Raw genomic sequence first — 26,773 nt, forward strand, 5'->3', positions numbered from 1 at the left:
AATAAACACTGTGCATTTTACAGTAAAAATCCATCAATTGAGTTGCCAGTTTTATACTGTAAAAAACAGGGGTACTTTTTTTTCATTTACAGTAACATGCTGAAAAAAAACCACAATAAATTTTACGGTTAAAATTTTGCAACTAACCGGTCAGTTTTTTTTTTTTTTTACTGTAAAATCCACAAATAGTTTTTACATTGTACATAAAAAAACAAATCATCAAATGCATAAGCAATTGTTTAATAAAATATTTCCCTGTTAAAAGTGGCCCTCTGAGGGAAAACATAACTGCGATGTGGCCCTCAATTAACCAATTCAAACCAGTTTGACTGACCTGATTGCCAGCAGACAAAAGTTGCTAGTGCTTTCTTTACATGAAATTGCTCTTGTTGCCGTTTTATATTCCGATTGGCAGCAGTTTTTCCTGTTTGGCTAAAATCCAGATGCCACAATTTGGCCAGCTTTGTTCTCCAGGAAGTGCATCCTTTCAGACGCTGGTCTCGATGTGAGGTGAAATCTTGCAGCTCAACGTACGAGACAGTAGTCTGTGATGTTTGTGGTATCTGTGAGAGACACACACACATATTAACACATGCACACAACATACTACACATTATATCAGGGGTCGGGAACCTTTTTGGGTGAGAGAGCCAAGAAGCCAAATATTTTAAAATGTATTTCCCTAAGAGCCATATAATATTTGTTTTTAACACTGAACACAAACGCGTGCATTTTTAAGTAAGACCAACATTTCCAGAGTATGATAGGTCTCTTATTCTTTGTAATAACATTGTTATTCTGAAGCAAACTGTGGAGGAGGCGTGGCCTGCAGGGCCTGCAGCAAAGCGGGATGTTGCCAGGACCGGCCTCGAAATCAGCGACAGGTGCGTAGAAGGCCCACCTGGGCCTTTTTATCTAATCACCTGTCGCTCTGTTATAAGCAGCAGCCAGGAGTAGAGACAGGGTTGGGGCTGGAGCCAGAGCGCGAGTGAGGATGAAAGAGAAAAAGACAATATTTTACCCTAAAACAGGCATTCATGTCGGTGCTTGGTGGTCTGAAGAACCCCCAGGAGGGCAAGCCCAACACAAACCAATAATAAATGAATTACTTCTTACCATTAACGCAACTTCTTGAACATAAAAATGCATGAGAATGTTTTATATTTTGAATGTTATTTTTAACACTGTGATTACAAGTGGAATTATTCATTACTTATCCTGTTAAGCAATGTCAGCTCAGATTTATCCGAGAGCCAGATGCAGTCATCAAAAGAGCCACATCTGGCTCTAGAGCCATAGGTTCCCTACCCCTGCGTTATATTAACATAACACATGCATGCACCATTGATCGGGTGTTGGGATGTTATTCAAACTTAGTTTTTTCTAAATCCATTTCCTGATACCTCAACTTTTACGTTGCAACTCTACAAACCTTTCAGAATATAATCGTTATCACAGGCTTCAAATATCGCGGCATCACTAAATTGTGTGTTTTTTAAAATTTATTTTAAAGCACATTGTACATGATTTTAGCCTACATTATGTTTAATTATGTATTACAGTGCAGTATTTGTGTTATTTGTGCAGCTTGATTCCCCAGCCGGCCGTCCGTGCCCCCCCCGTTGCAAGTTTTGTGATTATATGTAACATGTTTATGTGTTATGACTGTGAGGTTTTTTTTTTCTTGGCCTCAGTCTGGACCCCTCCTGGGAGTCCAGCCTTTGTCTGAATATTTTTTTACTCTTCCCCCCTTCCCCACTTTCCCTATACCATCTGTTTTCCCACCTTTTTTAAGGGCCGCCGTAAGTGGCTGACCCGTTGGCAGTCCTGTTCGTCTCCCTCTAACGCAGGGGTTAGGAACCTATGGCTCGCGAGCCAGATGTTGCTCTTTTGATGACTGCATCTGGCTCTCGGATAAATCTAAGATGACATTGCTTAACATGATAAGTAATGAATGATTCCACTTGTAATCACAGTGTTAAAAATAACGTTGAAAATATAAAACATTCTCGTGTATTTTTATTCCATCCATCCATTTTCTACCGCACCTGTTCAAGAAGTTGCGTAATGGTAAGAAATTATTTATTGGTTAGTGTGGTTCTTGGCGTTCTTCGGACCACCAAGCATCGAAATGAGAGCCTGTTTCAGGGTTACAATATTGTTTTACTTTTCAATAAGTCTCTTAGTTGCTGTCCAGCAATTGTATTTTTGTCTTTCTTTCTCGCTCGCGCTCTGGCTCCAGCCCCAACCCCGTCTCTACTACTGGCTACTGCTTATAACAGAGCGACAGGTTATTAGATATCAAGGCCAAGGTGGACCATCTACGCACCTGCCGCTGATTTCGAGGCCTGTCCTGGCACACCCCAGTTCGCTGCAGGCCCGCAGGCCACGACCCCTCCACAGTTAGCTTTAGAATAACAATGTTATTACAAAGAATAAGAGACCTCTTATACCCTAGAAATGTTGGTCTTACTTAAAAATGCACACATTTAGTTGTGTTCAGTCTTAAGAAAAATATTATCTGGCTCTCACGGAAATACTTTTTGAAATATTTGGCTTTTTGGCTCTCTCAGCCAAAAAGGTTCGTATGTCGGCTCTTAATGGGAGTGTGCCGAAAACCCAATTTAAATTCTTATATGTTTTGTTCATGTTAAAGAATGGAAAATAATAAAAGAACTTTGAACCTTGAACCTTGGCTTAGTATTACCTTATTTTTCGGACTATAGGGCGCATTGAAGGGGTCGTACTGTAATTATTTTTTCTAAATGTAAAATACTTCCTTGTGGTTTACATAACATGTAATGGTGGTGCTTTGCTCAAAATATTGCATAAATTATATTTTTTACAGACTATTTTCCATCTCCTCAGGAAGCACAGTTTTGTGAGTAGTCTTATTTATAAATAAAGTTGGTATGGTATGGTATTTATGTAGTTCACTTCAACAACATCTGCTTCCTGTTATTTTTGTTATATCGGTAGTTTTCAGCAAGTTTACTGACAGAGCTAAGAAAAGTTTTTTTTTTTTTCTTCATAATATTGCAAATCAAAACGCCAGATAATATGTTTCCTAATGGGTGCCATTGTGGGGTCCTAAAACACACGCCATTAGAATACCTGTATGTTGAAGCACAGTACGTCTGACTATGGTAGCCGTAATGCACTAACAATCCATCAAGCGGTAGCTTTGTAGCTTACCAAAGTCGTACAAAAACATTTTGACAGATTTTTTAGCGCCGTGTGTAATGTTCTATATCATGGGTGTCAAACTCTGGCCCGCGGGCCAAATTTGGCCCGCCATGTAATTTCATTTGGCGCTGGAGGCAATATCAAATTAACATTATAGCTGGCCCGCCGGTATTATACAATGCTGTAACACCGCATTCACCGCTAATGCTCATACTTGCCAACCCTCCCGATTTTCCCGGGAGACTCCCCAAGTTCAGTGCCCCTCCCGAAAATCTCCCTGGGCAACCCTTCTCGTGAATATCTCCCAATTTCCACCCGGACAACAATATTGGGGGCTTTGCCTAAAAGGCAATGCCTTTAACATTGTCTACAATCTGTCGTCACGTCCACTTTTACTCCATACAAACAGCGTGCCGGCCAAGCCTCATGATATAAGCAGCTTGTACACACTCATAAGTGAATGCAAAGCATACTTAGTCAACAGCTATACAGGTCACACTGAGGGTGGCCGTATAAACAACTTTAACACTGTTACAAATATGCACCACACTGTGAACCCACACCAAACAAGAATGACAAACACATTTCGGGAGAACATCCGCACCGTAACACAAAAGAACAAATACCCAGGACCGGGATGCTACAATACAAGCTACCACCTAAAAGGTTAATTTGTTCAACATTGGCCCGCGGCTTTGTTCAGTTTTAAATTTTGGCCCTCTCTGTATTTGATTTTGACACCCCTGTTCTATATTCTCAATGAAATATCAAAGTTGTGGGCTTGATTTCCAACGTCATTTATCGAACAGGCGTCAACTTGCAGTGCACACATATTTCTTATGTGTGAATGCCATCTACTGGTCACACTGATCATTACACCACAAATAGAAATAATATATTATGCGCACAGGGTTAAAAGGCGCACTGTCGATTTTTGAGAAGGTGAAAGGAAAATACAGTAATTTTGGCGATGTTGTGAAGATATTTACCAACAGAACTTTTGATTCCGGGAAAGAGTGAACAACGCTAACAACAAAATCTCGGCAGAACAACTTTTTGATGGACTTCATCTTCAAGCAGACTCAGAGCGGCACAATTACTAACAAGACTGCTATCAGCTTTTATCAGTATAAGCAATTTTAAGTGGAGATTAATCAAAAATCAGGTACTCACTTGCTAATAACCATTTGAATTTCTCTGTTCTCCTCTTCTCGAAGATTTAGTAAAACCTGCTCCAGAATGGGAAGCTCCAAGTTAAGATACTGAGCCACCTGATGAAGGACACCAAGGAAATGAAAATCAAATCAAATATTATTCCCAGAGAAACACACAAAAGTATTAATGCAAAAAGGTTGTATGCATTAGGATATGAGTTGCTATAGGATGTACATAAATTAGAGAAGAAGTGTATAAAATGTATAAAATAGAGTGAGCTAACCAGCAGAGGTGCTGTTGATTCAACTGAATCAAATATTTACTTGCTTGTAAATTGATGAAAACGGCTGTGTTTTTGTTTTTAGGTGTCTTGGTCGTATCAAACGAAACTTATAATTTGTTTATTACAAAATGTAGATTGAAACATTAAAAGTTGACTATGTAGAATTACAAGAAAAACTACAGAAAAGGAATTCCGGCAGTCGATTGCCAGACCGTTGCTAAGTAAAACGGGTCGTTGCTAGGGACTCCGCTCTGAACAGAGGACAGCAGAGGAGGACTGCTAAGAACCTTATGTTTCATTTTTACCGCCATTAACAGCATCATATATGACTTGTAGCTTGTTACAGGGACAGTGGAGGCTCTCTGCCTTCCAAACCACTGCTGCTCAGAGCCTCCGCTGTCACAGCTCTGGTCAAGTTGTAAAAAGAAAAAAAAAATAAAGGAACTCCATAGCACCGAAAGTCTGCGATGATAAACGTGTTTATGACAGATAAGACTACACAAATACACCCATCCTAACAAGTATATGATAAATGTAGACAACTTTTCCTTTCCTTTTACTTTCATACTGCAACAGTGATTGGATGTTTACTGAGGGCTGAGGGGTGTGTGCGGGTGTGTGTCTGCTGCGCAGGCTGTGGAATGCTGAATACACGCACAGCGGAGGGAGGAATGAGAGGGAAGCCGACACTACTATATCGTGTGTGTCCCTTTTTCGGCGGATTTTTCCGCTAGTGCATTTAATTTTGTCAACTTGTAATGTAGTAATTTTGTGAGTTTATTAAAATGTACTTTCTCAAATTTTGATTTGAGGGGGCAAGACATTTATTTAAGGGGGCTCTGCCCCCTCTTGCCCCTGCGTAGAGCCGGCCATGCTTCGGACACAGCGTGCAGGTAGGAACAAATTATTTATTTATAAATAAATCAGACGGTAACAAAGAAAAACGTGCTCATAGCACTCAAGGCAGAAACTAAAGGAGCTAGCGTGGGAGCTAGAAGGGAAAAAGAGCCTAGCGTGGAAGCTAACAGGTACAGAGCAGGAAAAGAACGTCGTCATCTGTTCTCCCGTTCAAAGGCAAAACCTAGTAACTCATTTCTAGCTGATTTTGAGAAAACAAAGGAAAACCAATCTATCTTGATGCTGTCTTACAAAGATCTACAAAGTCATCAAACGTTAAGATGTTTTCTGGAGCTTTCATTTCCTTGCCGATTGAGCCATGGATTGAATCTGCTCTCATGAACGTGTGCCCTTTCTCCAGATATTTTATCACAATCTCGGGTGGGCCCCATTCTGCGTTTGCACATTGGGCAAGAGCCGTGTACAGCGTCCAGTTTTTATTTTGACCTCCACAGTTATCTGCCCAAAAGAGTATGCAAGGGGAAGAATCAAGAACAATACATTTAATAAAGGTGCTTGCAAAGTCCTGGGCTAATCTTCCAAATATCCCCTCGTGCCATAATATCACATAATCAGGTTGACCGTCGGCCCCCATTAGTGCAAATGTCTCATTAAAGACAATAAGGCGACAGACAAAGAAACTCCGATTGCTCCCTTGAGATACTAGGTTTTTCTGTTGTATCTACGCAGTTATGTAGTAGTTGCTAGGTCCTGCCATGCGCGTAACAGCTTACTTACGGAACAAATTACAATACCGCATACACTAATGTAAAGCATATCACCTAGGAACTACAAAATTATTTGCTCAGTTTTGACCAAAATTGAGTTACTGGGTTTTGCCTTTGGACGGGAGTGTTGTAAGAAACAAATTAGGAAGCCAGGCCGAGTGAGGCCAGGGCATGGACTAAATAGCCCTCTGATTAGTGCCCAGGCAACAGGTGCGCGTCCCGAACACTAACCAGAGGTAGGTGAATGTAATTTTCCGTCATGGCAACCTAAACACACAAACTCAAAAGGTGCTGAAATGTAAATAAACTATGATACGGGCAGCGGATCATAACAAATAAAGGCTTGACTAATCAGAACATTCTTCTAGAGCACGGGTGCCCATTACGTCGATCGCGAGCTACCAATCGACCGCGGGGGGTGTGTCAGTCGATCTCCAGCCAGGCTTTTAAAAAAAATAGACCTAAAAATTAGTGATCATCAATCTTCACCAAGACGTCACTTAAATGACATTCACGGTACCGGAGGGTCTTGTGAGATGACGCTGGCTGCTGCAAGATCATTATTATGAAAATATGACCGAGAGGAAGGTGAGAAACACTTTTTATTTCAACAGACTCTCGCGCCGTACCTTCCGTCAAAACTCTAAAGGCCGACTGCACATTTCCTATCTTCACAATAAAAGCCCTGCTTCATGCTGCCTGCGCTAACTAAATACAGAGTCTCGGAAAACTGGCGTGCACAAGCGATCCTTCAGAAAGCTGGCGTGCACATCACTTGTGCACGCCAGCTTTCCGAGACTCTTATTTTGACGGAAGGGACGGCGCGAAAGTCTGTTGAAATAAAAAGTGTTTCTCGCCTTCCTCTCTGTCATTTTTTCATAAGAATGAACTGGCAGCAGCCAGCGTCATCTCACAAGACCCTCGGGTGCCGTGAATGTCAATCAAGCAAGCTACGGAATTTGCCGCCAATGTTTTTCTTGTAAAGTGTATGGAAGCTGGATGAATTAGATGCCAAAAACCAACCACTTTCATGTGGTATCGTACAGAAAGGACAACTTTTTTTCTCCTCCATTTGAAAATATGGGCGTTATCATCAATACTGTCTGATTCCAATCAATGCAAGTCATCAGAATCAGGTAATACACCAACTTATATTCTTGTCTCCGTGAAAGAAAGACATCTATATGTGTTACACATGCTTGTATTATCATTAAACACATTTAACTTGTTTACAAAAATGTCTCTTTCATAAATAAATAAATATAAATGATATATATAAATGAGGTAGATCCCCTCGAGTTGGTCAATTGAAAAGTAGCTCGCCTGCAGAAAAAGTGTGGGCACCCCTGGTCTAGAGGGTCTTATCTTTGTCCATGTGATGTGGAGCTGTTTGGCCACAATACCCAGCAGTATGTTGGGAGGAGAAAAGGTGAGGCCTACAATCCCAGGAACACCATCCCTACCGTCAAGCATGGTGGTGGTAGTACTATGCTCTGGGCCTGTTTTGCTGCCAATGGAACTGGTGCTTTACAATGAGTAAATGGGACAATGAAAAATGAGGACTACCTCCAAATTCTTCAGGACAAGCTAAAATCATCAACCTGGAGGTTGGGTCTTGGGCGCAGTTGGGTGTTCCAACAGGACAACGACCCCAAACACACGTCAAAAGTGGTAAAGGAATGGCTAAATCAGGCTAGAATGAAGGTTTTAGAATGGTCTTCCTAAAGTCCTGACTTACACGTATGGACAATGCTGAAGAAACAAGTCCATGTCAGAAAAACAACAAATTTAGCTAAACTGCAGCAATTTTCTCAAGAGGAGTGGTCAAAAACACAACCAGAAGCTTGTGGATGGCTATATAGATTTTTAAAAAAAAAATATGTATATGTGTGTGTGACTGATACACTCACGTCGTTGCTGACTTCCTCTTCATCCATGTCCATCAAAAAGATCTTCATGATGTCATCAGAAGGTCCCATCAGTATACGTTCCCACAGCGGCTGGTCTTGGTTGTTCATCTTTCTCTTTTCTACACAAAACAAGACGTCAACATCCACTTGCAGGAGTCACTGATGTACTCACTGATTGGATTATAATACACAAACCTTACCACCACTCTGGTGAACGCAATATAGTGCAAACTCTTGAGGGTCATTTTCTATCTGTGAGGTGAAACAAAAAAGTTACATGTAGGAGTTTCCTGGAAATCATACAAGTTAAATACGTACCAGTAAAAAAAAAAATTGCTAAATGTCAACAGAAATTGACCTTGCTCACAAAGGCTCATTATGTCTTCTTATTCATATTTTCTTGTAATCAGATCACATTTTCAGACCACCTCAACAGTATTGACAAGACCGGAAACATCAAATTTACACATGAGGAAATGAACGGGACCATAACTTTTTTTGGAGATGAAAATTCACCTCAAAGATGACGGCAGCCAAAACATTACATGATCATCGAAAACCTACACAAACCACCCAACATCTACTCTGGACCTCCGAACATCCCACAGCACACAAACGTTCCGTCGTAAGAACCAACATCAAAACAGAAGAACAAGATAGAAAAAAGAAGAGAACAACATCAAAAGTGCAATCAAAAACTGCCAAATCCCACCTGGGCCATCAAAAATGGAGAACAAGTAAAAAACAAACAAAAGAGAACAAAGAAGAAACCCAATACAGCGGGTTGTCATAGGCGCAAAGTTCAAAAGCCAGCATCTGTGATGGTATGGGGGTGTATTAGTGCCCAAGGCATGGATAACTTACACATCTGTGAAGGCACCATTAATGCTGAAAGGTCCATACAGGTTTTGGAGCAACATATGTTGTCATCCAAGCAACATTATCATGGACGCCCCTGCTTATTTCAGCAAGACAAGTGTGACAACAGCGTGGCTTCGTAGTAAAAGAGTGCGGGTACTTTCCTGGCCCGCCTGCAGTCCAGACATGTCTCCCATCGAAAATGTGTGGCGCATTATGAAGCGTAAAATACGACAACAAGAACAACTTAAGCTGTACATCAAGCAAGAATAGTAAAGAATTCCACTTTCAAAGCTTCAACAATAAGTTTCCTCAGTTCCCAAACGTTTATTGAGTGTTGTTAAAAGAAAAGGTGATGTAACACAGTGGTGAACATGCCCTTTCCCAACTACTTTGGCACGTGTTTCAGCCATGAAATTCTAAGTTAATTATTGTTTGCAAAAAAAAAATAAAGTTTATGAGTTTGAACATCAAATATCTTGTCTTTGTAGTGCATTCAACTGAATATGGGTTGAAAAGGATTTGCAAATCATTGTATTCTGTTTGTATTTACATCCAACACAATTTCCCAACTCATATGGAAACGGGGTTCGTAGAACAAGACAAGAAAAGCAATGTTTCTTACAAAATCCTGCGTAAATCACGCAAAATAAATCATACATGGGAGGAACAGGGAGGACATTCAACACAAGGAACAAAGACCACGGCGGTATAGCTCGGTTGGTCGAGTGGCCGTGCCAGCAACTTGAGGGTTGCAGGTTCGATCCCCGCTTCCGCCATCCTAGTCACTGCCGTTGTGTCCTTGGGCAAGACACTTTACCCACCTGCTCCCAGTGCCACCCACACTGCTTTAAATGGAACTTAGATATTGGGTTTTACTATTTAAAGCGCTTTGAGTCAATAGAGAAAAAGCGCTATATAAATATAATTCACTTCACTACCAGAAAGAATGCGAAAAAAAGACAACTGGAAGTTTTACAAGAAGCCTTAAACAAACGGGAAATCTTCAAATCAGCCATAATTTACTATGTAAAGCGCTTTGAGTCAATAGAGAAAAAGCGCTATATAAATATAATTCACTTCACTTCACTTCACCACCAGAAAGAATGCGAAAAAGAGACAACTGGAAGTTTTACAAGAATCCTAAAACAAACGGAAAATCTTCAAATCAGCCATATTAAATCATTGCAAAATAAATAACCAATCATGACCGAGACAATGGCAAAATCATCGGCACGGAAAGTAACAAATTAAAAAAAAAAGATGGATTTAGGAGGCGATCGAACTAAGGAAGCGGCCCAAGGAAACCATCAATCGGGATGATGGAGCATACCTGGGACTCCCTCCTCCATTAACCATCAAGTGGCAGGGGGTGGAGTCAACCAGGTAGACTTTTACAGTTCTGCCTGTTTGGCCACGCCTATAAGAACAGCTGATAGGCAACGCGTCACAGTGGTCAGGTGACCCTTCCGAAGAAGACTGCAGACGACAGTCCAAATGTATCAGCTAAAAATTCCATCTAATTTAACGAAAATATGGACTGATTACAAGAAAATGTAAAAAAGTATAGAAATTGACCTTTGTGCACGTCTCACCTTGAATTTGTTCAACAGTTGCTCAATGACCTGTTTTGTGGCCATTTTACTGGTAATGCGGACCTTAGTTGCTGTACCGAAGCAAGGCGTGAAGATGGAGGTCTGGAGAACACATGGAGATATGTTTAATACTGACACTGATTATTGAAAAAGTCCATGGTCAGGTGGCACAGTTGTATAGGTCAGAGGTCGGGAGCGAGCCAGATGCAGTCAGATAAATCTTAGCTGACATTGCGTCACACGATAAGTGATGAATAATTCCGCTGGAAATCACAGCGTTAAAAATAACGTTCAAAATATAAAACATTCTCATGCATTTTAGTCCATACATTTTAATCCATGGCTAAATCAGGCTAGAATCAGGTTTTATACCACAGAACCTTCCTCCAGAATGTCAGGCTAGCCCCTGACAGTTTGTCTATGTTTTAGTTTTTCCCTCTGCATTTGACTTTGTTTCCTCTGTGTGTGTGTAGTGTTTCCTGTCAGCGCTCTTATTTTGTCTGTTTCCTGTGTTTCTCCCTGGGCGCTGTTTTCCCTCAACTGCGGCTGATTGGCACCTGGCCACACTTGGTGTCAATCAGCCCGTTCCTATTTGTACTTGCTTTGTTCCTCCAGTCAGTGCTTTATTATTGTCACGTATTGCATGTCTTGTCCGTCATGTATTGTCGCTCCTGTCGTGTCGTGTCTTTGCAGCTATATTTGTTAGATATTTGTAGCTTACTGTTTTTTGTTCCCTGCTTCCAGTTTGTTTTCATATTACAAGTACGACTTGTTTTCCTGCTCGCTACCCGCTAGCTCCCACGCTAGGCCCCTTTTTGTTTTTGCTAGCTTCCATGCTAAGTTCCTTTTGTTTTCTAGCTCCCATGCTAGCTCTCTTAGTTGATTTTCCCCCTCGTGCGCGCTTTTTGTTGTACCCCTTTTGTTTGTTCTTGTGTTAGTTTTTATATTATATCATGTTTTCTAACTCAATGCCTGCCTACTTCTCTGCATCTTGGGGCTCGTCACAAACTCACTCTGACACAGAAGCTCGTATCTTTGTCCATGTGATTGATTGATTGAGAAGTTTATTGACATCTTAAATAATTGAATCCATGTAATGCTTTAAAAAGGCAAACGTTTTGTTTCCATTGTGTTGTCAGATGAAACAAAAATGGAGCTGTTTGGCCACAATACCCAGCGATATGTTTGGAGGAGAAAAGGTGAGGCCTTCAAACCCAGGAACACTAAACCTACCGTTAAGCATGGTGGTGGCAGTATTATGCTTTGGGTCTGTTTTGCTGCCAATAGAACTGGTGCAGACATGGCACAGAGATGTATGGATAACCTGCAGATGCATTTGCAACGATAGTCAACGAAATCACAAAGGTGAGTTTTATTGATGTTGACTGCCAGCTAATCGATGCTAACATGCTACGCTAATCGATGCTAACATGCTATTTACCGGCGGTGCTAAAGCAGACATGGAACAGAGATGTATGGATAACCTGTAGATGCATTTGCAACTATATTACGTTTCCTTCCACCCACATTTAATGCGAAAAAAACACTTACCAATCGACGGATTTAAGTTGCTCCAGTGTCAAAAGATGCGAAAGTCCTGATCGTTTGGTCCGCACATTTTACCGGCGATGCTAACGCAGCTATTCGGCCATGCTATGGCTATGAATAGCGTCAATAGCTATTCGCTCAATAGCTTCAGTTTCTTCTTCAATACTTTCATACTCCAACCATCTGTTTCAATACATGCGTAATCTGTTGAATCGCTTAAGTCGCTGAAATCCGAGTTTGAATCAGAGCTAATGTCGCTATATCTTGCTGTGGTATTCCCATTGTTTGTTTACTTTGGCAGCACTGTGTGACGTCACAGGGAGATGGCCAGTGTCTTCGCAGAGAGCCGAAAATAAGGCACTTTAAAGCTTTATTTAGGGATATTCCGAGACTGGTAACATTTTGAAAAAAAATTCAAAAAATACACCAAGCCACTGTGAACTGATTTTTATTGTTTTTAACCCTTTTGAAATTGTGATAATGTTCCCCTTTAACCATTTTTATTATATATTGTTTTTATATGTATTTATTTTTATTTTTTGTTTTTATTCAGTCATTGGTGGAGCTCAGGGTAGTATTTGGATGTTGTTTTTAATATTGATGTGCGGCACTTTGGAAACATTTTTTTGTTTAAACATAGAAAAAAAAAGTGGATTGGATTGGATTGAAAAAACAAGTCCATGTCAGAAAACCAACACATTTTGCTGAACTGCACCATTTTTTTTCAAGAGGAGTGGTCAAAAATTGAAGCAGAAGCTTGTGGATGGCTACCAAAAGCGCCTTATTGCAGTGAAACTTGCCAAGCAAATATTAACATTGCTGTATGTATACTTTTGACCTAGTCAGATTTTCAGTAGAGCCATGAAAGAAGCAAACTTCATGAATGTTGTTTGTGACCAACAAGAATGTTATAACAAAAAAAATAACAGTTGTAGAAATGATTGGAAACTGATTACAGCCATGACATGATGTTCTTCACAAGTGTACGTACACTTTTGACCACGACTGTAGTTATCTTACCTTATAGTTATAAAAGTGTCCGTTAATAGAAAAACGGTGCTGTCGCTCTCGCTCTCTTTGTGCCGCTGACTTGCCTCGACGACTCCTCCTCTTGACCAGCGAGGCATCGCTCATACAGCGAATCAGGCTGGACTCGGACTCCAGCTCGCAGCTTTTCTGCCTGAGAGGACGCAGCGTTGTGGTCTCATACACAGCGGCACCTGTGAAGTACTTTTATTAGTCAGCCCATTTAGACATGAAATACTGGATGTTGTTTTTACAGGGTCATAAATGAGCTGGAGTCTATCCCATCACATTTTGAACAAGAGACTGATCATCAGAATATCGTAAAGAATCCAAAAGCAGTGAAGTTGTCATGTTGTGTAAATGGTAAATAAAAACAGAATACAAAGATGTGCAAATCCTTTTTAACTTATATTCAATTGAATAGACTGCAAATATGAGATATTTCATGTTCAAACTGGTAAACTTTGTTATTTATGCAAATATTAACTCATTTGGAATTTGATGCCTGCAACATGTTTCAAAAAAGCTGGCACGAGGGGCAAAAAAGACTGAGAAAGTTGAGGAATGCTCATCAAACGTGTATTTTGAACATCCCACTGGTGGACAGGATAATTGGGAACAGGTGGGTCCCATGATTGGGTATAAAAGCAGCTTCCATGAAAGCCTCAGTCGTTCACAAACAAAGATGGAGCGAGGGTCACCACTTTGTCAAAAAATACCTGAGAAAATTCTCCAACAGTTTAATGACAACATTTCTCGACCAGCTATTGCAAGGAATTTAGGGATTTCACCATGTATGGTCTGTAATATCAAAAGTTTCGGAGAATCTGGAGAAATCACTGTGACCTTCAATCCCTCAGGCGGTGCTGCATCAAAAAATGACATCAGTGTGGAAAGGATATCACCACATGGGCTCAGGAACACTTCAGTTAACCACTGTCAGTAACTACAGTTTCATGCTATATCTGTAAGTGCAAGTTAAAACTCTACTATGCAATGCCAAAGCCATTTATCAGCAACACCCAGAAATGCCAACGGCTCCACTGGGCCCGAGCTCATCTAAGATGGACTGATGCAAAGTGGAAAAGTGTTCTGTGGTCTAAGAAGTCCATATTTCATGTGGTTTTTGGAAACTGTGGACGTCGGAACAAAGAGGAAAATAATAATTCGGATAGTTCTAGGCGCAAAGTGTAAATACCAGCATGTGTGATGGTATGGGGGTGTATTAGTGCCCAAGGCATGAGCAACTTAAACATCTGTGAAGGCATTAATGCTGAAAGGTACATACAGGTTCTGGAGCAACATATGTTGCCATTGGACGCCCCTGCTTATTTCAGCAAGACATTGCCAAGCCAAATTCTGCACGTGTTACAACTTTGTGGTAAAAATGTGTCTCCTCAGTTCCCAAACGTTTAGAGAGTGTTGTTAAATGGAAAGGCCATGTAACACACTGGTAAAAATGCCCCTGTGACAACTTTTTTGCAATGAGTTGCTGCCTTTAAATTCTACGATAATGATTATTTGCAAAAAATAACTACGTTTACCAGTTTGCAGTCTATTCAATTGAATATAAGTTGAAAAGGATTTGCAAATCCTTTTAGTCTATTTTTATTTACCATTTACACAATGTGACAACCTCACTGCTTTTGTTTTTGTTTTTTATATCAGAATTACATCATTTGGGAAAAAATAATGCTGTACTTCCCCACTCCTCTCCTCCATTTTGAACACAACCGAAGACATTAAGCATGTTCTTTAAAAAACAACAACAACAAATGTATTAACCTGGTAAAGGATTGTTGACCACAGTTTGGTTTGCCGTCTCACCCATCTCGTCTATCTGGTGAAGATCCACGTACTCCCCCCACCGTGACATGCCCCTGCAAAAGTAAAGCTCTCTCAATTTAAATGTGTCATTATCTCATCAAGACGACACAAAAGTCATGATATTAATGTTGTGATCCCATCCTAAACACTTGAGTCTCTTTTAAAATGATATTAAAGCTCCTTGGGGCCTTTATTTTAAAGCTCCACTTAAGAACTTTCAGTTTTGGTTGATTTTGACGGTGCCAGCGGACCAAAGCAGTAGTGTTTTGACAGAAGAAGACTACATTTCCCATGAGGACTTGCACATATAGCAGAGCTGGGCAATTTTTTAGACTCGGGGGCCACATTGAGGTAAAAAATGTGTCTGGGGGGGGGGCAATGTGTATGTGAGTATAAATGATATATCGTATTTCCTTGAATTGCCAATTATTTTAAAACCTCTTCTCACGCCGGCACTTACCAAAGGCATGCAGTAAAAAATTTGAGTGTGATGTAAGGATACCATCATGAACAGCACATTTAATTAAAAAAAAATGTTATTATGGTCTTACCTTTACTTTTAAATGAAGTCCATGCCAGATCAAAAGCATCGATAACTTGTTTATAGAAGTGAAGTGAATTATATTTATATAGCGCTTTTCTCTAGTGACTCAAAGCGCTTTACATAGTGAAACCCAATATCTAAGTTACATTTAAACCAGTGTGGGTGGCACTGGGAGCAGGTGGGTAAAGTGCCTTGCCCAAGGACACAACCGCAGTGACTAGGATGGCGGAAGCGGGAATCGAACCTGCAACCCTCAAGTTGCTGGCACGGCCACTCTACCAACCGAGCAATACCGCCCCACAAAGTCTTCCTTATCTTTCTTCAGTTTTAAAAGTTTCTCTGTCTCAATAGAGATCTTCCTTTATTACCTCCTGCTTCGATTGAAAGTCCAGTTTAGAAAACTGCTATCAGACCGCTGCTATCAGTTAGCTCGGCTCCTCAAGTGCGAGCGACGACAGAATTATCCTCGGACAACTCCCCCTCCCGTTCTCCTCTGTGGGTGATCGCTTTATCCCCCCGCTGCCACCATGAAGTGTTATGGTATACATAATACACTGGGTATTTAGGACTGGAACTTGTTTTATTTCAGCCCGGTTATTTCCATAGCCAGCATAGATAGGAGTGTTACATCCTAAAAGGTCCGTCATGCACCCCCCCAGCACATATCACGTCACTCTTTATCACTTCTTCTCCAGCCGAGTAGTTGCAAGAAGGATCACTAGCGCCCTCTACCACCAGGAGGCGGGAGTCATTTAATGACTCATATTTGACACACGCAGCTACGGTATATTAATACAACATAGCTGCTTACTGTTCTTTTTGGCCTTAAATCCTACTGAATAGCTCTTAAACTTCTTCCTTTTATGCGATTTCAAATTACCGGTATTGAAATCAGCCTCCTCCATTTTGAAAATGATGACAGGGGAAGTGTCACTCGTGACGTGACGAGTTTGACCCGGCGGCAATTCAAGGAAATACGATATACACATTTAGATGTGTGTTTTGTTCCCTTTTTTTCCAGGAAAACTACTACCAAAAGTCACTTAGTTTTAAAAAAGTTATGACAGGCCACCTCAAAAAACAGAAAGGAATTTTACAGATTTTTTTTCTACTAAATGGGTCACCCATAATGTACATGAAAATAAAGAAAGTGGGATTTACAATATTAACTATGAACAATAAAACACTGAATATTAACAACATCTGAACAGGTTTTGACAAAACTGTCTGTGAGGTGGCAAGAGCAAAGAGAACAAAGTCATAGGGAAGTTTCCTAAGCAAAAATGACGACTATGCGGTTTTTTTCATCTGCACTTTAAATGCATTGACAGTTCATTTTCCATAAACATATAAATTGTTGTTATTTATTAAAGTTAAAAGTACTAATGATTGTCATAAACACACTAGGTGTAGCAAAATTATTCTCTGTATTTGACCCATCACCCTTAATCACCCCCTGGTAGGTGAGGGGAGCAGTGGGCAGCAACGGTGGCCACGCCCGGGAATAATTTTTAGTGATTTAACCCCCAATTCCAACCCTTGATGCTGAGTGCCAAGCAGGGAGGTAATGGCTCCCTTTTTTATAGTCTTTAGTATGACTCGGCCGGGGTTTGAACTCAAGACGGACACTCTAACCACTAGGCCACTGAGTAGTTTATTAGTATTTATTTCTGTAATCAGCCTGAACTAAGCCTTGTTAAATCGTTATGGTTAACACATTATTTTACATCATTGGACACGTTTGTAAACTGTAAGTAGGTTAGATATAATTATTGAAAATGAAATGAGTAAGATTAACGATTCAGTGTTAATAGTTGAGTGGTGCCCCTGTAGTGGAATGTCAAATGGGTTAAGAATTCCTAACTAATATGAACTGAAATCACACACGTATTACTCAAACTAAGCTTAATAATGTTCCCATAGATACTTGCCAAAACTCTATTTTTCTTGTTTGAAGCTGTTTGGTAAGTCTATTTTTCTTGTTTGAAGCTGTTTGGTAAGTCTATTTGTCTTGTTCGGTTGGCAAAATGTTTTGCTTATTTTACGTAGTCCATGTCAGATTTGAGCACAGACTACAAAAGACTACTAAGTATGAGCTATTTGGTCAACCATAGAAATAGAGCCTATTTTATTTCATATTAAATCTCGATTGAATTTGATTTTACAGTGTTTTTTCTAAACAACAATAGAAAGTTGAAGTCAACCTCCTGTTTCCAATTGGGCTGACCGGGCTTGTTGGGTCCGACGAGATCAGGGGAGCGAAGGGAAGCATCTGTTTTTCATCCTGTATTTTCAGCCGTATGGGTCTCTTCACTCCCCAGCAGATATTTAGGAAGCCCTCCACCACCACTTCTCCATCATCGCCCTGTTTTAAAACCATATCCACAAATATTGTCATTAGAAAGGGTTTGGGATTTGTAAGTGCAAGTTAAAACTCTACCATCTAAAGCCAAAGCCATTTATCAACAACACCCAGGAATGCTTCGCTGGGCCCGAGCTCATCTAAAATGGACTGATGCAAAGTGGAAAATTGTTCTGTGGTCTGACGAGTCCACATTTCACGATTGTTTTTGGAAACTGGTCGTTGTGTCCTACCGACCAAAGAGGAAAAGAACCATCCTGATTGTAAAAGGCAGCATCTGTGATGGTATGGGGGTGTATTAGTGCACAAAGCATGGGTAACTTACACATCTGTGAATGCACCATTAATGCTGAAAGGTACATGCAGGTTTTGGAGCAAGATATCTCTCCATCCAAGCAACGTTATCATGGACGCCCCTGCTTATATCAGCAAGACGATGCCAAGCCACGTGTTACAACAGCGTGGCTTCTTAGTAAAAGAGTGCAGGTACTAGACTGGCCTGCCTGTCTCCCATTGAAAATGTGTGGTGCAATATGAAGCCGAAAATACCACAACGGAAACCACAGACTGTTGAACAACTTAAACCGTACATCAAGCAAGAATCAGAAAGAATTCCACCTGAAAAGCTTCAAAAATGTGACTCCTCAATTACCAATTTTTTTACTGAGTGTTGTTGAAAGGAAAGGCCATGTAACACTGTGGTAAAAATGCCCCTGTGACAACTTTTTTGAAATGTGTTGCTACCATTAAATTCTAAGTTCATGATTATATGCAAAAAAAAAGAAGTTTCTCAGTGTGAACATGAAATATCTTGTCTTTGCAGTCTATTCAATTGAATATAAGTTGAAAAGCGTTTGCAAATCACTGTATTCTCTTTTTATTTACCTTGTGCAAACTTCACTGTTTTTGGGTTTTGTAAAAATTAGATGATTTTTAGTAAAAAAATTATTTTTTCACAGAAAAACACACGAGTCGGTAAAAAATATGAATACAGGATACTAAAGCATACCATAGTACAAAATAACAATACATACACAGTGCACCATGACTGTATCAAGTGGTATCAATCCAACATGGCGTCACCAAGTGCGTTTAGCCATAGTAACTCTAGCTCTGACAGTTTAGACATACAGTAGTGCATGTTTGGTTTTGGAGTTATGTTTATATGACTTTCAGATTTAGTATGACAGTTTTTCTGCCATAATTAGTAAAAAAAGCTTTTTTTGTTTTTGCAAGCCTTACAAAAGCACATGTTTTGAATAAAACTTACTAAGATACATTATTCCAGGCATTATTAGACATTTTGCATGTTTGGTTTAGGAGTTATGTTTAAATACATTTTTATTGATTTTTTTTTTTGCATTATTTCAGTATTCTAAGAACATTACTGTCATATTGAGTAAAAACATTTTTTTGTGTCTGCAAGCATTAAAAAAACATTATTTTTGAGTAAAACTCACAAATTTCAGCTATTATTAGCCATTTTGCATGTTTGGTTTAGGAGTTATGTTTAAATAACTGTCGTATTGAGTGTGACGGTTATACTGTCATATTGAGTAAAACACACATTTTTATCTTTGCAAACCTTACAAAAGACATTTTTCTAGTAAACTCACATAGATACATTATTACAGACATTTTTAGACGGATTGCATGTTTGGTTTTGGAGTAATATTTATATAACTTTCATATACAGTATGAAAGTTATTCTGCCATATTGAGAAAAAACTATTTTTGGTCTTTGCAAACCTTACAAAATTTATTTTTTCTAGTAAAACTCACAAAGATACATTATTCCAGGCATTATTAAACATTTTGCATGTTTGGTTTAGCAGTTACATTTGAATACATTTTTATTTATTTTCTTTGCATTATTTCAGCATTCTAAGAACATTAATTTCATTTTAATTAAAAAAACGATTTTTTTTGTTTTTGCAAGCCTTAAAAAGCACATGTTTTGAGTAAAACTCACAAAGATACATTATTTCAGCTTTTATTAGCCATTTTGCATGTTTGGTTTAGGAGTTATGTTTAAATAACTGTCGTATTGAGTGTGACAGTTGTAGTGTCATTTTGAGTAAAACACTAATATTTGTCATTGCAAACCTTTCTAAATATATTTTTTTCTAGTAAAACTTACAAAGATGCACTATTGCAGGCATTATTAGACATTTTGCATGTTTGGTTTAGGAGTTACGTTTAAATACATTTTTATCGATTTTTTTGCATTATTTCAGGATTTTAAGAACATTTCTGTCATATTGAGTAAAACATATTTTTTTGTGTTTGCAAGCATGAAAAAAAATCATTATTTTTGAGTAAAACTCACAAATTTCAGATATTATTAGCCATTCTGCATGTTTGGTTTAGGAGTTATGTTTAAATAACTGTCGTATTGAGTGTGACAGTTATACTGTCATATTGAGTAAAACAATTTTTTGTCTTTGCAAACCATACAAAATAAAAATTTTCTAGTAAAACTCACAAAGATACATTATTTCAGGCATTATTAAACATTTTGCATGTTTGGTTTAGGAGTTATGTTTAAATAACTGTCGTATTGAGTGTGACAGTTATACTGTCATATTGAGTAAAACAATTTTTTGTCTTTGCAAACCATACAAAATAAAAATTTTCTAGTAAAACTCACAAAGATACATTATTTCAGGCATTATTAAACATTTTGCATGTTTGGTTTAAGAGTTAAGTTTGAATACATTTTTATTGTTTTTCTTTGCATTATTTCAGCATTCTAAGAACATTAATTTCATATTAATTTAAAAAAAAATGTGTGTGTTTGCAAGCCTTACAAAAGCACATATTTTAAGTAAAAGTTACAAAAGATACATTATTTCAGCAATTATTAACCATTTTGCATGTTTGGTTTAGGAATTATGTTAAAATAACTGTCGTATTGAGTGTGACAGCTATACTGTCATATTGAGTAAAACACAATTTTTTGTCTTTGCAAACCATACAAAATACATTTTTTTTTAGTAAAACTCACAAAGATACATTATTCCAGGCATCATTAAACATTTTGCATGTTTGGTTTAGGAGTTACGTTTGAATACATTTTTATGGTTTTTCTTTGCATTATTATAGGATTCTAAAAACATTCATTTCATATTAATAAAAAAAACAATTTTTGGGGGTTTGCAAGCCTTGAAAAAAGCACATGTTTCGAGTAAAACTTACAAAGATACATTATTTCAGCTATTATTATCCATTTTGCATGTTTTGTTTAGGATTTATGTTTAAATAACTGTCGTATTGAGTGTGACAGCTATACTGTCATATTGAGTAAAACACAATTTTTTGTCTTTGCAAACCATACAAAATACATTTTTTTTTAGTAAAACTCACAAAGATACATTATTCCAGGCATCATTAAACATTTTGCATGTTTGGTTTAGGAGTTACGTTTGAATACATTTTTATGGTTTTTCTTTGCATTATTATAGGATTCTAAAAACATTCATTTCATATTAATAAAAAAAACAATTTTTGGGGGTTTGCAAGCCTTGAAAAAAGCACATGTTTCGAGTAAAACTTACAAAGATACATTATTTCAGCTATTATTATCCATTTTGCATGTTTTGTTTAGGATTTATGTTTAAATAACTGTCGTATTGAGTGTGACAGCTATACTGTCATATTGAGTAAAACACAATTTTTTGTCTTTGCAAACCATACAAAATACATTTTTTTTTAGTAAAACTCACAAAGATACATTATTCCAGGCATCATTAAACATTTTGCATGTTTGGTTTAGGAGTTACGTTTGAATACATTTTTATGGTTTTTCTTTGCATTATTATAGGATTCTAAAAACATTCATTTCATATTAATAAAAAAAACAATTTTTGGGGGTTTGCAAGCCTTGAAAAAAGCACATGTTTCGAGTAAAACTTACAAAGATACATTATTTCAGCTATTATTATCCATTTTGCATGTTTTGTTTAGGATTTATGTTTAAATAACTGTCGTATTGAGTGTGACAGCTATACTGTCATATTGAGTAAAACACAATTTTTTGTCTTTGCAAACCATACAAAATACATTTTTTTTTAGTAAAACTCACAAAGATACATTATTCCAGGCATCATTAAACATTTTGCATGTTTGGTTTAGGAGTTACGTTTGAATACATTTTTATGGTTTTTCTTTGCATTATTATAGGATTCTAAAAACATTCATTTCATATTAATAAAAAAAACAATTTTTGGGGGTTTGCAAGCCTTGAAAAAAGCACATGTTTCGAGTAAAACTTACAAAGATACATTATTTCAGCTATTATTATCCATTTTGCATGTTTTGTTTAGGATTTATGTTTAAATAACTGTCGTATTGAGTAAAACATTATTTTTTTTTATCTTTGCAAACCTTACAAAAACATTTTTTTCTAGTAAAACTCACATATATACATTATTACAGGCATTTTTAGATACATTGTATATTTTGTTTTGGAGTTATGTCTATATAATTTTCATATTTAGTATGACAGTTATTCTGCCATATTGAGTAAAAAAAAAACTATTTTTGGACATTTTGCATATTTGGTTTTGGAGTTATGTTTGAATACATTTGTATTGCTTTTTTCGCAGTAACTCCAATATTTGCTTGCAACTTAAAGCCCAACAGTTAGCCGAGAGACAGCTCTTATCTCAAAACACTCTTTAAGTCAGGGCACTCTTAAGTTGAGGCACTCTTAAGTTGAGGTATTGCTCGTCTATTGGGTCTTGTTAGAGTGTGCAGTTTTAGCCAGTGCAGCGTCAGATGAGTGCAAAAGAAAATACAAGTCATACCTGAGAGTAACTGAGATGTAGTTGAGTCTTGTCCTTGAGGAAGCAGTTGTAGGTGTTGAGCAGCGAGAGGAACTCTGCTCTGAAATGAACAGCAAAGGTTGAGAATACAACACATTTGGAGAATGAAAATATTGATGATGCAAAACCCCAAACCAGTGAAGTTGTCATGTTGTGTAAATGGTAAATAAAAAGAGAATTGCAAATTCTTTTCAACTTATATTCAATTGAATAGACTGCAAAGACAAGTAAATTCATGTTCACACTGACAAAATAACATACACATACACTTAGAATTTAATGGCAGCAACACATTTAACAAAAAAATGTCACAAGGGCATTTTTACCAGTGTGTTACATGGCCTTTCCTTTTAAAAACACTCAGTAAACGTTTGGGAACTGAGGTAACACATTTTTACAACAAAACCCCACTGTTGTAACATGGCTTGGTAATGTCTTGCTGAAATAAGCAGGGGCGTCCATGATAACATTGCCTGGATGACAACATATGTTGCTCCAGAACCTGTATGTACCTTTCAGCATTAATGGTGCCTTCACAGATGTGTAAGTTACGCATGTCTTGGGCACTAATACACCCCACATACCATCACAGATGCTGGCTTTTGAACTTGTGCCTAGAACAATCCGGATGGTTCTTTTCCTCTTTGGTCCGGAGGACACGACGTCCACAGTTTCCAAAAACAATTTGAAATGTGGACTCGTCTGACCACAGAACACTTTTCCACTTTGCATCAGTCCATCTTGAATGAGCTTGGACCCAGCGAAACGTTTCTGGGTGTTGTTGATAAACGGCTGTGGCTTTGCATAGTAAAGTTTTAACTTGCATTTACAGATGTAGCGATTAACTCTCTCGTCCAAAGGCAAAACCTAGTAACTCATTTCTAGCTGATTGTGGGAAAACCAATCCATCTTGATGCTGTCTTTCTTACAAAGCTCTACAAAGTCATCAAACGTATAGATGTTTTCTTGAGCTTTCATTTTCTTGGCGATTGAGCCATGGATTGAATCTGCTCTCATGAACGTGTGCCCTTTCTCCAGATATTTTATCACAATCTCGGGTGGGCCCCATTCTGCGTTTGCACATAGGGCAAGAGCTGTGTACAGCGTCCAGTTTTTATTTTGACCTCCACAGTTATCTTGCCAAAAAGAGTATGCAAGGGGAAGAATCAAGAACAATACAGTTAATGAAGGTGCTTGCAACGTCCTGGGCCAATCTTCCAAATATCCCCCCGTGCCATAATATCACATAATCAGGTTGACCGTCGGCCCCCATTGGTGCAAATGTCTCATTAAAGACAATAAGGCGACTGACAAAGAAGCTTCGATTGGTCCCTTGAGATACTAGGTTTTTCTGTTGTATCTATGCGGTTATGTGGTAGTTGCTAGGTTCTGCCATGAGCGTAACAGCTTACTTACGGAACAAATTACAATAATGTAAAGCATATCACCTAGGAACTCCAAAATTATTATCAGCTCAGTTTTGACAAAAAATTAGTTACTGGGTTTTGCCTTTGGATGGGAGAACTGTAGTTACTGACAGTGGTTTTCTGAAGTGTTCCTGAGCCTATGTGGTGATATCCTTTACACACTGATGTCGCTTTTTGACGCAGTACCGCCTGAGGGATCGAAGATCCGTAATATCATCACTTTAGTGCAGTGATTTCTCCAGATACTCTAAACCTTTTGATGATATTACGGGAAAAATTCCTTGCATTTACTGCTTGAGAAACGTTGTTCTTAAACAATTTGCTCAGGCATTTGTCGACAAAGTGGTGACCCTCGCCCCGTCCTTGTTTGTGAATGACTGAGCATTTCATGGAAGCTGCTTTTATACCCAATCATGGCACCCACCTGTTCCCAATTAGCCCGTTCACCTGTGGGATGTTCCACATAAGTGTTTGATGAGCATTCCTCAACTTTCTCAGTCTTTTTTGCCACTTGTGCCAGATATTTTTAAACATGTTGCAGGCATCAAATTCCAAATGAGCTAAACATTGCAAAAAATAACAGTTTACCAGTTTCAACATGAAATATCTTGTCTTTGGAGTTTATTCAATTTGTAAATCATTGTATTCTCTTTTTATTTACCATTTACACAACGTGACAACTTCACTGCTTTTGTAACTCCTTATAAAACTATAGTTGAAAAAGGTCGGCATTTTTTCAAAGCCACACATTGACTGTTCACCAATAATTTACTGACATAAAAACACAATCAAAATAATTATTTCACTTAATCACAATAAAAGGGATGTTTATGTTATAAAATAACAAAACTGTGTTTTGTCACAGAACAGATATGAAGAGCAAAATAGATGAATATTATTCATATTATTTTTCCATCAATGTGTACTACAGTTAGACATGTTTTCTCTGGGGAACACATGTGAAGCACCCCAAAAATATCTCACCCAAAATGTAAACTTAATAACTAAATGAAGAGCACTTTAGGAGTCATTAGCACAGGGGCCGGGAACCTTTTTGGCTGAGAGAGCCATTAAAGCCAAATATTTTAAAGTGTATTAGCGTGAGAGCCATATAATATTTTTTAACACTGAAAAAAAACAAAAACGTATGCATTTTTAAGTAAGACCAACATTTTTTAGAGTATAATAAGTCTTATTTTTGTTTTATAACATTTTTATTCTGAAGCTAACCAATAATAAATAATAATACTTCATACCATTGATGCAACTTCTTGAACAGGTGTGGTAGAAAATGGATGGATGGATTAAAATGCATGAGAATGTTTTATATTTTTAACGTTATTTTTAATACTGATTACCAGCGGAAATGGGCTTCACGGTGGCAGAGGGGTTAGTGCGTCTGCCTCACAATACGAAGGTCCTGCAGTCCTGGGTTCAAATCCAGGCTCGGGATCTTTCTGTGTGGAGTTTGCATGTTCTCCCCGTGAATGCATGGGTTCCCTCCGGGTACTCCGGCTTCCTCCCACCTCCAAAGACATGCACCTGGGGATAGGTTGATTGGCAACACTAAATTGGCCCTAGTGTGTGAATGTGAGTGTGAATGTTGTCTGTCTATCTGTGTTGGCCCTGTGATGAAGTGGCGACTTGTCCAGGGTGTACCCCGCCTTCCGCCCGATTGTAGCTGAGATATGCGCCAGCGCCCCCTGCGACCGCGAAAGGGAATAAGCGGTAGAAAATGGAAAAATGGATACCAGCGGAATTAGAGAAAAAAATGTGTCTGAGGGCTGGTTTTTAGAAACACTAATACAAAAACTCACAATAATGTCTGATTGAATGCTAAAAAAAGTTATGAGAGACTGTCTTTAAAAAACAGAATGGTATTTTACATTTTTTTTTGCTGAACGAGACACCCAGAATGTACATGAAAATAAAGAATTTGGGATTTACGATATAAACTATGAACGATAAAACACTGAAAATTGACAAGATATGAACGTCACACCACCTCTCGATCGACTTATTTTACAGTCAAACATCCATCCATCCATCCATTTTCCTACCGCTTATTCCCTTTTGGGGTGGCGGGGGGGCGCTGGCGCCTATCTTAGCTACAATCGGGCGGAAGGCGGGGTACACCCTGGACAAATCGCCACCTCATCACAGGGCCAACACAGATAGACAGACAACACTCACACTCACATTCACACACTAGGGCCAATTTAGTGTTGCCAATCAACCTATCCCCAGGTGCATGTCTTTGGAAGTGGGAGGAAGCCGGAGTACCCGGAGGGAACCCACGCATTCACGGGGAGAACATGCAAACTCCACACAGAAAGATCCCGAGCCCGGGATTGAACCCAGGACTGCAGGACCTTCGTATTGTGAAGCAGACGCACTAACCCCTCTGCCACCGTGAAGACTACAGTCAAACAATGCAACAAAAATGCAACAAACACAGCGAAATATGAAAGTGAAGGGTAAAAAAACAAAACACTTACAATCTGATACATCACTAAGCTTTAGAACTTTGTTGTAAAAATGTCTTTCCGCGTCTGTCCCTGACACCCACATTTCAGCTTGACTGCTCTGGAAACACTCAGT

At 38.6% G+C, this 26,773-nt stretch overlaps 1 protein-coding gene across 4 annotated transcripts in view; it reads right to left on the reverse strand.

The window, feature by feature from the left end:
• Window positions 1-219: 219 nt before the first annotated feature.
• The window catches only part of rassf6 (Ras association domain family member 6), a 30,262-nt gene continuing 3,708 nt past the window's right edge, over window positions 220-26,773 (reverse strand). For 2 of the 4 annotated variants that reach the window (XM_061877011.1, XM_061877012.1), the window contains exons 3-11: window positions 22,728-22,801; window positions 17,762-17,922; window positions 14,972-15,066; window positions 13,181-13,380; window positions 10,613-10,714; window positions 8,360-8,411; window positions 8,160-8,278; window positions 4,360-4,457; window positions 220-563 (exon numbers count right to left, since the gene is read on the reverse strand). In XM_061877011.1, coding sequence (XP_061732995.1) covers window positions 488-563; window positions 4,360-4,457; window positions 8,160-8,278; window positions 8,360-8,411; window positions 10,613-10,714; window positions 13,181-13,380; window positions 14,972-15,066; window positions 17,762-17,922; window positions 22,728-22,801 — 977 coding nt within the window. In that variant the 3' untranslated portion in view covers window positions 220-487. Of the gene's footprint in view, window positions 564-4,359; window positions 4,458-8,159; window positions 8,279-8,359; window positions 8,412-10,612; window positions 10,715-13,180; window positions 13,381-14,971; window positions 15,067-17,761; window positions 17,923-22,727; window positions 22,807-26,773 lie in introns of all 4 variants that reach the window. The other 2 variants (XM_061877009.1, XM_061877010.1) reach the window with 1 other exon arrangement.

Source organism: Nerophis ophidion, linkage group LG17 (genome assembly GCF_033978795.1).
Source record: "Nerophis ophidion isolate RoL-2023_Sa linkage group LG17, RoL_Noph_v1.0, whole genome shotgun sequence".
Lineage (NCBI taxonomy): Eukaryota > Metazoa > Chordata > Actinopteri > Syngnathiformes > Syngnathidae > Nerophis > Nerophis ophidion.